This window comes from Telmatherina bonti (assembly GCF_933228915.1).
Source record: "Telmatherina bonti genome assembly, chromosome: 14".
In the NCBI taxonomy this organism is placed as follows: Eukaryota; Metazoa; Chordata; class Actinopteri; order Atheriniformes; family Telmatherinidae; genus Telmatherina; species Telmatherina bonti.
This window is the reverse complement of record NC_136612.1, coordinates 24,282,495-24,294,976: the sequence shown is the minus strand read 5'-3', so window position 1 is coordinate 24,294,976 and position 12,482 is coordinate 24,282,495. Positions and strand designations below refer to the sequence as shown.

The following is a 12,482-nucleotide window of genomic DNA, read 5'->3' as shown; positions in this document are numbered from 1 at the left end:
GACAGTAAAGCTGTTTGCCTTGTGTCAGTTCATACACCAAACACAAGAGCTGCTGACACTGATGAAAAGCCTTGTGAAGCAAGATAACAAAGTGATTTGAATCTGAAAAGCATCTCTGTCTGAAGAACGCACAGAACCTATCATAACTGCATTTAGACTTTATGTCACATACCCACCTATACCTAGGATCACTCATACACATGCATATAGGCATGCATATGCTGAGAGCTTCTGTGATTAATTGCAACTATTCAGGCTCTCCGGCTAATCTCCTCTGTGTTGCATTTAATTAAAGGCGCTGTCTGAGGTTATTACGCTGTTTACATATTCATCTGTTTACTCCGCAATCTGATCAATGTCGCAGGCCCACAGGTGACAGGCACTCTAATCACTGGGCTCCAAAGACATCATTTGACTCCCTCTGAGACAGACGCATGTGCACACTCTCTATCATGCTCAAGATTGTGTGAGGAGTGAGGGAAGGCCGTGAATTAATTCCTCAGTCTGACTCAGAGCTTCACAATCTTCTCCGAGAGTGGATAAACACTCGTGGAGATTTCATAAACTAATTAGGCCCAGCTCTGATATCCAGGCTTGTTTTTCCAGGCTGCTGTTGACGTCAGAAATGTATTCCAATATTTTATGACAGTAAAGAGCCAAAAATTACCTTATAGTGACACTGGGGTCATGGGTCACACCGCACGTCATGACAGCTTTGGTTCCTTTGATGACGCTCTGGTCCTGTGGTGGTTTAGTGATGCGAGTTCGTGCTGTGAAAACCCCCCAACCCAAGCCCAGAAATCCTTATTCAGAAACTGTGTGGTCAAACAGAGCTTAATGGGCTTTCATCTTTCACTCAGTGTCTTTCGGAAACTAGATAAATCACTGCTGCATTCTCTATAGGTGCTTTCAAGGTTTTCAAGGACTGTCAATGTGAAGTTATTCACATATAACTAGATGTATTAGCTCTACAAATACAGTCATAGTGACCCTCAGAAACAGGCTCCATCATGTCCAACGTGTCTAGTTTTCTTAGTTTGCAGGAATATATTTGTGCAGTGAAAGCCATTTTTTTTATTGATCATACCCCAGACCACTATGTCGGCAGAGGCCTCATCGATGCCCCTCGAGTTACTGGCCATGCAGGTGTAGGTTCCAGCATCAGACAGGTGGGAGGGGCTGATGAGCAAGCTGCCTGACTCCAGCAGGGTGAACCTAGGCTGCTGGACCGAGCCACTGGCCAAGACACGTTCACCTGCAGGGAAGGGCGGAAGTGATTGATGGCATGGGAATGAGGACAGGGGGAAAGGGGAGGAGGTGGTGGGACAGAGAAAAGAGAGATAAGCGCAGCGGAGAAATGTCGGGAAAAACAAACAGCAAGGAACACAGCGCAGCGATAGAAAAGAAGTAAAGCTTGTCTGGAGACCATCAATATTCTGAACTTATTTTCCTTTTCTTTCTTTTTTTTTATGGCTCTTGTCTGACTTCACAAGTCAAAATGCAGCATAATAACCCCCCCCCTCCCCCCAAGAACCTCATGCTGTTAGCCCACGCACCTTTCTGCCAGGTGATGGCTGGCCGTGGAGCTCCTGAGGTCTCACAATGCAGAATAACTGACATGCCGTCAATCACAGCGCTGTCAGAGGGGCCAGTGGTGATGTTTGGCGCTATACCTGAGTGGGGTAGCCACACAAAAACACACACACACACACACACACACACACAGAATCATGCATAAGTTCAAACAAAATCAGGTGAGACAGAGGTGATAATGAGAGACATAAACAGCTTTCACTCTAATAAAGCTGGCGGCAGCTGAGAGCCTAATAGTCTTGACAAAGGGGGCAGCTGTCAGGTCTCATTCTCAGCAACAGCTCTGAGGCTCTGACAAGGCACCTTCATCTCTCTGCCTCTCCTCCTCAGTCTCTGATTCAAAAACAGGCAATAATTGCCCGAGCATCCAAGGTGACAAATCTGTCACCGCAAAGAGATACACACTGCAGACAGATTGGTGAGGAAGGGAAAAAAGAGAGCGGGTCAAAAGAGGATTAGAAATAAGACAAGAGGAAAGGATTTAAGAAAAAAAAGAGAAGAAACAGAGAAGGGGGGGGGGGGGGGCAGAATTAAGTCAAAGACATATGGAGAGCGGGAAATTAAATATTGTTAAAGGGGACATACTTGTAACAGCTAGATAGGTGTTTGTTTGGATCTCTCCAGCGAGATTGCGAGCGAAGCACTGAAACATCCCTGTGTCATCTGGTAGGAGGCCATTGATCTGTAGGCTGCCTCCCACCAACACCCTGTACCGGGGGATCTTCACCGGGCTGATGGGTACAGCGTCTTTATACCACACTATGTCTGGCTGTGGCGTTCCTGCAGAGAAAGGAGAGGATTTATCTCGTCACTGTGACCATTAAAGTCTTTTTTTTTTTTTTTTTTTTTAGTATTTCTTCATGCTTTTGTGCTCTTTCACTTATATAGTGGGACAGCAAATCACAAGCATTACAGACCTCGTGCCTGACAGGGAATGTCTACCACCTTCTCCATTTCTGCAGTGATGTGACTTGGCGGCTCTTTTATGAAGAGAGGATATTCTGTTTTAAGGAAAGAAAAAGCAGTCAGCAATCCATTATGACATAAATAAAAATTACAAAAAAAAAAAAGGCGCAAAAGTGATGTAAAATAATCTTGCAAATTTTTAACATGAAAGCAGCTGAAGACAAGACCAATCTGCAGGGTTTAAATGTCAGATATGTGTTTATTACCGAGAACATGGAGGTAGGCCCCAGCTGTGACCGAGGGGACGCTGCTGGTGCGGAGCGACGCCTCGCACTCGTAGTAGCCGGTGTCACTGACTACTGGCAAACTGATGATCAGTCTACGGCCAAAATCTCGGATCCCTGTATTCACCACCACCCCGTCTTTCCTCCAGGTTATACTCATTTTGACGAGGGGTCTGAAGGAGAGAAAAAAAAAGATGAAAAAGAGTTAAAGGGAGCATGAGGCGGAGAACGTGGTTTTAATACAGAATTATATTCTGTTTCAAGGTGAAAGATTATTGAGGGTGAAATGGGATACATCTGTCATTCTGATTAAGTCTTTGAATTGAAGATAATAGTCCGAATTCAGAATATGTGAGACGGAGGAACAGAGTGAAGCCTTGAATCAAAGGAAAGAATGGAGGAGAGGTACAAAACGAGAGATGTGCAAAAACACTTTTCGACATGTTCAAACAAAAGATTCCAAAAGTCATTTAAATCTTCAAATATCAGCCGAGGTGATGAACGAAGGGGCTTTGATGATGTGTGTCTGTGTGTGTATTTGCATGTCTTATCCTCGGTACCTATGTACGAGTGGGAACACTTACCTTGCATTAGCAACACACTCCATGATAGCTTCGTTTCTCCCCACTGTTACACTGGTGTTCTTTGGGGGATAATGATGGAGGGGGCAATGGGGTCTGCGGGTCCTCCCACATCTAATGCACACACACACACACACACACACACACACACACACACACACACACACACACACACACACACACACACACACACACACACACATGCACACAAAGCGCAAAAAAGTGAAACCAATCTATAACTGCAAACCACCCTCTGATTAAGCCTGCGCATCTGCCTGATATAGTCAGCTGAGCATGACTAGATCCTTACACAGAGACTGAAAATCTGTCACTATCACCAGCAGGTAGCTAGCATGTTGTTACCCAGCTATTAACACCTCTGTCTTTACTTTAGATCCTTTTTCTGGTCCACACAGCATTTTCCCGCGCAAGGTGTTAGCCCAGGTGTTAGAAGCCATTATGTAACATAATTGAGACAAACACAAAAGACGATTAAATGCAGCACCATCACTCGCGGGTTTCACGGAGCCTCTAGCCATCCATCGATTCACTGCCCTCAATCAGTGATCTCTCACTGAATCTGATCTCATTTTCCACTACCTCCCCAGTGGACAGGTTTGGGCTTCTGAACTTGTATACGTTTGAGTGATTGTGCGTTTATGGTGTGTTACGTGAGTGTACTGTGTGGCAGTGTGCTTGTGGGTGCTCAATTGTGTGGGTCAGCTTGGGTTAATAAGGTTCCTAATCAAGTTTTTATTATTAATATAATTGTTATTTTGCACGGTCATGTTGTAAAGCTCACCTTTTCACAACTTATTTCCGAATTTTAACAGCATGCCGACAAAGCTTCCTTTGCAAGCAATCTGACCTCATGTGGATGAGTTGTGGTTTTCAGTTGAGCTTCCTGTTTGATCTCTGAATTCAAGGCAGCAGCAACGCATAAAGTAAGTTGCCTAACATGCTGTTTAACAATTTTAAGGTGTGATACTACTTTTTTTTTATAGCATTAATGTTCATGCTATGCATATAAATGAACATAAAATGTGCATAAGAGTTTCACAGTGAAGTCTTTTTAAGGTGAACTGTTCAAAACTGTTGATTTAGATCTAAATAGTGACAAGAAGTTGTGCAGTTTCATCAAAACAGCATGCAGAAATAAGATAAAGACAAAAAAAGTACACTAGTATGACATTTTAATACCTGAAATATTATATACTTCTGATATGTATATACTCCTCACTGCACAATATGCAGGTATACATACAGTTGAAATGATTTTCTTGGAATATTTAATTCTTTATCTATTTTGATATTATTATTTCTTATTTAATTCTATGCCCTGCATTTCTGACTATTTTTTTTCTTCTGTGTTTTTGCTGCCGTTGTGCCGTATGTTTCCCGTCTGTGTGACAAATAAATGACTAAATAAATAAATAAATGACTACATAATTAATCCTTTGCTGCCACATTGTCAGTGCATATTTATCATCCCAAAACATTAATATGAACCCCAAAAACATTCAGTTCAATTTAAAATGACATCACAGAGTATTTAACTCTGAATTAAAGTTCCTTTGTGTCAAGAATAGCTGATGAAACGCAGCATTTAAACATTTGAAATGAAAAAAAAAAAAAAACAGTTCAGAGATGTAGATTAGCTATAAAGTCTGTGGTACAGAAACAAGCATTTTATGACTTATAAATCTTCCACACTTTGGCATTAAAATCATTTAATCATGAGAGTACAAGCATCATACTGGGTGTGATGTTGACATTATTAATAATCAGCACTGAGAAGACCAATAAATCCATGCAGAAAAACTTCCTGTCGGTGCATTAGGGGAGTTCAATAAGATGAAATTAAACCCAGTGCAATGATTCGCTTCAGTCCAGGGGATTTATGAGGAAAATTCTAAACCACTTGGGTCAGAAGTTATTGGCTAGTGTGTAAGATTGCAGAATTTGGCTGATCTATAGGATTTTTTTAGACTAATTAATTAGTGGTATTTTGTTGAACTTAACTGGCAAGGTTTTAGAGTGAGAATAGGGAAAATCACTGAATAAGTGAACTGGTTTGAAGATTGGGAGTTTTTTTGATACTGTCATGCTGAAGCTGTTGAAAATGTGATAATGGCATTTCTTGAGTGTAGAAGCTGCTTATATACGCAGAGTAATTACTGCAGTTAATCTATTTGAAGTGGTAGAGATGTGTGGAAATAAACAATGTGAACAGGTTTGTTCAATTAAATAACAGATGATGTTTGATTGAAAATGTGATCTGTTTGTGCAAGAAAAAATGAGAATCCAAGTCTTTTTTTTTTCTGAAAGACGTGATTGGTTCCTGCCAGGAACTAATTAATGTATTGCAGCTCATAAACTCCCAGTGTTGAGAATACCTCAAGTGTGTAATCTTCTAATTAAATGCACACAGTAAACAACGTGCTGACCTGCATAACAAATTCTCCCAACTATTATCACAGCATTGTTTACATCTGTTGCTGTCCAAAAACAAATGTAAAACCAAGTCATATCTGGTCTATTTCACATGCTAAAGAATAAAGCAAAGTAAAAAAAAAAAAAAAAAAAGTGTTGGTCTTCTTGAGGCATTTAGGCAATGTCATTTTGCTAGTTCCTCTTGCACTCAGCTCTGTCTCATTTGTATGCTCTCTTAAGAACAAGAAGCTCCCACTGCTGTCTTTTTTTTTGTGTCTTTTCTCCACAGAATTGCTAAAATGAACAAATGCAGCTCTGAAAACCTTATTGACTTTCAGATGCAAAACACAGCTGCGTGATCTGCAAGGTCAGATTCGGTGGAATTCAGTGATATCTGCTCCCAGCAGATTGCTGTGTCATGCGCAATGAGTGCTGAATTACAAATGCTGCATTAAAAAGATTTGAGAAGCAGATGCATGAAGGTGCTTTCAAGAATATGCAGTTTCTCATGCAAGCTGTCTAAAGTTTTACTCCAACACTTACCGTCCCTTTTATATAAATATCATAAAGGAGTTCTAGTGATAACTAAATGGTTTGAACATAGTCAGAAACATTGCCCTTATAAACAAATAGCTGGGAAAACAGGTTCAGTGACTCCTTTAATTGGCTGGTGGAGGTAAGCAGAGAAAACTGTTCTGATGAAAGTCAGAGAAGTGAGAGAATTTGTGTGACTTTGTTCCAATGAAAGGTGACAGTAGGTGGGTGGATGTGGAAGGTTCAGCTAAACTTTAATGATCTGACTTGTAAGCATGTTGCGCCAGCTATGCAAAGTATCATTTGAAGTTGTGAACACATTTGTTTTCAAAGTGAGGACGACCTACGAATCTGATGTGTGTATTTGTGTGGGCGAATGTTTATTTAATCATTCTATGCTTGCTCAGTGTCATTTTCATAAATCAGATCTTTGTGGGGTGCAGTTAAACTGAAGGTCCACGTTATGGACTTGTGCCCTCAGCCAGTCTAATAGGTGCCTCTTGGGCTCAGGTTGTGGATGTAATTTACTGCTAAAGTCAGAGGTTAGAGGAGGACTGCAGAACAAAAAGGGCAACTTTGTGCAGCTGGTCACTGATGTTAGAAAGCAGCGGTTTTTCAGTTCTGGCCCTTGAGACACACTTCCTTTCATATTTTAAATGTTTCCCAGCTCTAACACACACCTGATTCAGATCATATAAACTCCTATTTAAGTTCTTTGTGAGCCTTTTAATAAAACATTCATTTCAGCCAGGTGAGCTGGAGCGAGGTATGAAAGGATGGAAACATCTAAAACATGCGTGGCAGTGGGTCTGGATGACTGGGACTGGGAAACATTGATCCAAAGCCTATTGAACATGGTGAGAAAACCTGCCAGTAGAGGGCACTATCCCTGTTCCTATTGCCTACAGCTGAGCCACCTGTTGTTGAGCTGGTGTGTTGAATGAATATGCATACGCTCACATGAGAATAAAACGGTCCAAATGGCATTTTCAGTGACAAAAACAATCTGCTGCTGATCTGTCTTTTGCTGCATGGATGGCTAACATTCATATGTATGCAGGTATATCTGAGCGTGCTTTCATGACTACTTACTCTCCACTGTGAGCGTGACGGGCTGACTCGTTTTGTTCTCCCCGTTCTTATCGTTGACTGCTTGGGCATAGTACCTTCCTGCATCTGGTGCCACTGTGGACAGGATTACCAGTGTGTTGTCCAGGGTGATGGCACTGACGTGCAAAAACATAAATTGCAATGGATCATATTTTACGTACACCACATTACCATTAACGTACAGACATATGCGCATGGTGAAGCCTGAAACAGTCACTTTAGTGCAGCCATAAATAAGGCAGACAAGGATTTAGACCTCCTCAATCAAAATTCTACAGTTTGTCTCCAAACACAAAAACCAAGCATGCATGCACACACACAAACACACACACGCATACCCACTCATATCATTGAACCAGTGACTAGTTGTTTCTTACAGTCAATATATCCTGGGGGTAAACTGACACACGAGCATGCACATAAATTATGCCTAAAAAGAAGCACACAAAGCCTTTTTTTATTTTTTTTTTATGAGCGCTTTCATCTACAATGTACTGCAGTGTCTGATCATAGCTCAGAGGTTTGCCTCCTATTTTGTATTGTTTGAGTAGAGCACAAAGTCCTCTGCTGTTTTAATTTATGTATAACCTTGGGAATTTTTTTGTACAGTGATGCTGTACGTGATTTTTCATGGATACACTTGGCCATTTGCTAAGACGTCATTTGCATGGAAGACAAATTTATTAGTCCTGTAACAACACTGTCAAAAAGTGAGAAACTTTCACTTTTGAATTTCATTTGCACCATTCAAGTCATGGTCGGCATCTATTAGAGCTCATCTTTGTGTAACCTCCTGCGCACAGAGAAAAATCAGTATTTGCCAAAATTACCTTGGGTGGATTTTTGATTTGCATTGGTTGTAATTGTGCAAAGCTGCACAGATTTGTAGAAAAAGCCACGACAGGCTATGACATTTTCTAAACTTGAAATTGCCTCTTAAATTTAAAGCCATCCTTTACAATCCTTTCAGTAACTTCTGTGGCACCAGCAGCCTCTGCAAGGACCGAATGCCTTTAAGCTGATAGTCCAAGATGTTTGTGAAGTGCCTATTAAATGAGAGTTGACGCTAAGCATGCAGCCAGATTAGACTCTTCTTATATCTGTCACCATCTGCTTGATTGGTGTGCGATAAACACTCCTGGACAATTAGGAGCCGCAGCTTTCACAGAGTCAACAGCCACACAAACACCAATATGCACGCGCACCTGTGAATATCAATGTGGCGTGACACAAAGCAAGCAAACAAGCGATAAATACAGAGTGTCCTGCCAGCGCCTCTCATCGTCACAGAGCAAAGTTTCACAGCTTCACTGCTGATAAGAGTCAGCCATGTAGCTGCTGGTTGAAAATGCATGAGGAGGAATGGTTTTCTTTTTTACAATATCTGTCAGTACTCGTACTGCCACTTTTTTTTTTTTTTTTTTTAGGTTTGCAAGCAGATACTGCTATTTTTTTTTTTTTTAATTTTTATTTTTTTCAGGTCTGCAGGCAGATGACGCATGCACAAATCTATGCCTGAAGCAAGAACACGCAACTCAGGGTGAAAGTGTTCATAACAGCTATGACAAAGTACAGCTGGCTGCTGAATAATAAATGAGGAGGTGGTTTCTGAGGAGTTATGTTCTGCCTACCTCTATTTGTCTGGATGGCAAAATTAATCTCAGGTGATTACCTTCATAGAGGCGCCTCAGGAAAACTGCATATCTGAACAGGCGTGAATCCAACCAACATACAACATAGCTGCACACTTTGACTCCCAAACTGAGCGCGGCTCATGTAGACGCAGTCACCCAATGAACCCCCGATGTATGTATCCATCTTCAGACAGATTCCTGCCACATGCACATTCACGCTCACAAATCCAGCCGAGGGTGAGAGCTGTCAGTCAGTCATATCATCAATTGAGGCGTTTTGTCCAATTTTGTCTAATTGGTTCCCCTGCTGCCTGATCTATCTCCACCCCTCAATCATTCTGCCTGCAAAGTCAATAGGGGAGATATAATAACCGGCTTTATCACTGAGAGGTGAAGCCGTGATGAACACAAGGACTGCACCAACGTTTGCTCATCAACTATTCTGCTAAATTTCACTCATGGTGAGAAGGGGAATTGGAGAAAATCTGTGAGCATTATTGAACTTCTCAGTCTTCTCTGAAGTGAAAGAAATTCTGCTTCAGCTGCCCAGCGATAGCCGGCAACTTCTATATGATCACACTTGCTCAGCTAGGCACGCACACACAGACACACAGACACACACAAGTTAAGACACACACATGTTTTACTACTCTCAAACAGACTGAGCTGGGTTGGATGTAGACTTACATACGACTGCTTGAGGGAATTTTACGCCCATCTCTGAACCAGGTGATCTGGGGCCTGGGGAAGCTGTGTATCTGTGGTGCATGGATGAGGGCTCCCTCACCCTGGGATACAGTTTGAGACCTCTCACTCTCCACAAACCCTCCCATATCTAGCATAAAATAAAAATTACATGAAAGAGAAACCATTAAAAAAAAAGACCACAAAGAATAGAGTTCCAGAGGAAAATCTCTTACAACTGCAGGCTAGTGAAAGCATGGAAATGAAGAGTTATTATTGTCATTAATAGCCATCTTCAGTTAAACTAATGAGCATGCGGCGCTTTCACAAAAACAGTATCCTCCCATTAATCTGCCAGATGTATAAAAAATTAAAAAAAATAAAAAACAAGAAAAGGAAAGAAAACAGCACTTACAGGCAACCTGCACCTCAGTGCTGCACTGCATTATAGCACCCACTCTGTTTCTCACAATGCAGCGGTAGTGGCCAGCATGGGATCGGTCCAGCGAGGTGATCAGGTACCTAATGGGCAACAAAATAATAGTTCAATTAGTCATCATAAGCATGACAGTCAGCAACATTTTTCATCTTGGCGCTTTTATCACCCACACTCAGGATGCTAAATTAATTAAGATGTTTCATAGGACATCTGAAACTCAGCTTGAATGGCGTTCCACTTAAAACGCAAATGTTTGAAAACCGAATAGAGAGCAGCAGACGCATGATTTGGTGCTGATCTAACGCTGGATGGTAGATAGTAAACTGCAGAGAGGAGAGAGTGTTTTTCACACAGACAAAGCTGACTTCCTGACTGGCAGGACTCACAAATCCCCCTTGTTTTCCTCTATCTTCAGTCTGTTCAATCAGATCATACCAGCACCTGTCACATGTTTCAGACAACTCCAGCTCTGCCTATCGGACATGCACTCATGTGTAATGGTGTGTGTGTGTGTGTGAAAGGCCTGTTAGATAACCCAAAAGCTTAGTCCCCTTGAATTTGGTTTACTCCAGCCACTTAGAAGTGTGGCGTCTACCACAGCCGTGTTATCCCTACACAGCAATTTGGACGTGGTGGGGTGTGTGTGTGGGGGGTGTCTGATTAAATGGATTCCAGTTCTCCTCTTTGATGAGGGCTGGTGGAGAATAATAAGCAGAGGGCTGGCCTGCAAGGCAGACCCAGAGAAAAAAATCATGTGAGAACGGCCAAGTGTTGAAGAAAGACAGCAAAAGAAGGAGAAGAGGAGGGGAGGTGGAAAGATGCGAAGGAGGGTGAAAAACGTCAAGGAAGGGTTGCTGTGTGTGTGTGTGTTTGTGTGATAGCAGTGATAACAATCAGACAATCCCACCTGAGAGACTATCAGTCCATGTCTAGTGCTCTGGTCAGACAGTGAATAAAGTCCTTAAAAAAAAAAAAAAGAACTAAAACTTGATAGAAGATGACTTGACTGTAGAGCGCAGCTGGGACACACAGGGTGAAGCTTTATTTAGCCAAAACTGATGCTCTTAAAAGAATTCTCCATCACTGTGGTCCGATTCTGAAATATGTAATATAACAAGTCCGGAAAAACTCTGCTGTCTGTGAAACAGCATCTTCCTGATCACAGGGCAAAGTAAAATCTCTGTACTGAGGAGGAATGATAAAAAAAAAAATTGCACTGTTATTCTGTTACAATAACGATAGCTTCAACAAACTGCAAGAGAGGAGTGAAAAGGCACGCTATCTGCTCACACCATCTTTGAATGTTGAATAGCGCGAGATACAAATCGGAATACATCTGAAATTCCCAGAACAAAACATGTTAGCTTTCAAGGGAGATGTGCTGCCAAATCAGTGTTGAATAAATTCATGGAAATGAGTCTGGAAAATGAATAAGAATGAGCAATTGTGCTATTAGTTACAATTAAATGCTGTTAAAATGTCCTCCTGTGGTAAAAATAATTACAGTTGATGAATAAAAGAAAAGAAAATATAATCAGCTCTGGTTGTGGAGGGTTGTATTCCTCACCTGTATTCTAAGGAGAAACGTGTAAGCTCACTGCCGTTGTAGATCCATTTGAATTCCAGCGGCCAGCTGCCCTCGGCCATGCAGGTCAGAACCAGGCGGTTTCCCTCCAAATGAACCTGGGTCTGAGGAGGCTCCATCTTGAAATAAGGCGGTACATCATCTACTGGGAGGAGAAAAGGGGAAAAAACTAAGTGACACCAAAAAAAGACAATAGAAATAAAACCATGAAAAGAGAGAAAAAAAATGAAGCACTGAGTGGGGGGTTGTTAGTAAAAATGGATTCTGTGATTCAGGATGACGTGAGCCTTCTTGTAAGAAGACTCACTTCCCAATTTCAGTGTTTCCCTCAAAATAAACGCTGAAAACAAGCCATTTCCATTTTTCTTCTGCATTGATTGGGAACTTGAAGGTCAACAGAAAATATTGCCAAAAAGCACATGGAATGAGTTGCCACTGCGAAAGCAGCTTACTCTTTTATTCTAAATTGAAATGTGCTGGCAGAGAGGTGGATGAGCAATTTTGCACTGAAGAAGAAGTGTAAATGAACACTTCCATACCTCAAAACCACTAAAAGAGGACAGGGGGGAAGATAGAGATGGAGAGGAGCAGAGCAGGAACAGACAAAGCAGATGGAGAAAAATACAGCGATAAAAAGAAAAATGGAGCGCAAGCAAATTAGATGAGGAAAAAGTGAAAAACTAGGAAGCCATAGGAGGG

General features: G+C 41.6%; 1 protein-coding gene across 1 annotated transcript in view; it reads right to left on the bottom strand.

The window, feature by feature from the left end:
• The window catches only part of sdk2a (sidekick cell adhesion molecule 2a), a gene marked incomplete at its 3' end in the record, with an annotated part of 34,130 nt that extends 22,210 nt beyond the window's left edge, over positions 1 to 11,920 (bottom strand). Inside the window, 12 exon segments of the mRNA XM_079252949.1 lie at positions 668 to 770; positions 1,088 to 1,255; positions 1,557 to 1,673; positions 2,179 to 2,373; positions 2,511 to 2,594; positions 2,766 to 2,956; positions 3,368 to 3,437; positions 3,440 to 3,478; positions 7,424 to 7,557; positions 9,763 to 9,910; positions 10,175 to 10,281; positions 11,766 to 11,920. Coding sequence (XP_079109075.1) covers positions 668 to 770; positions 1,088 to 1,255; positions 1,557 to 1,673; positions 2,179 to 2,373; positions 2,511 to 2,594; positions 2,766 to 2,956; positions 3,368 to 3,437; positions 3,440 to 3,478; positions 7,424 to 7,557; positions 9,763 to 9,910; positions 10,175 to 10,281; positions 11,766 to 11,902 — 1,493 coding nt within the window. The 5' untranslated portion in view covers positions 11,903 to 11,920.
• Between the last annotated feature and the right edge of the window lie 562 nt (positions 11,921 to 12,482).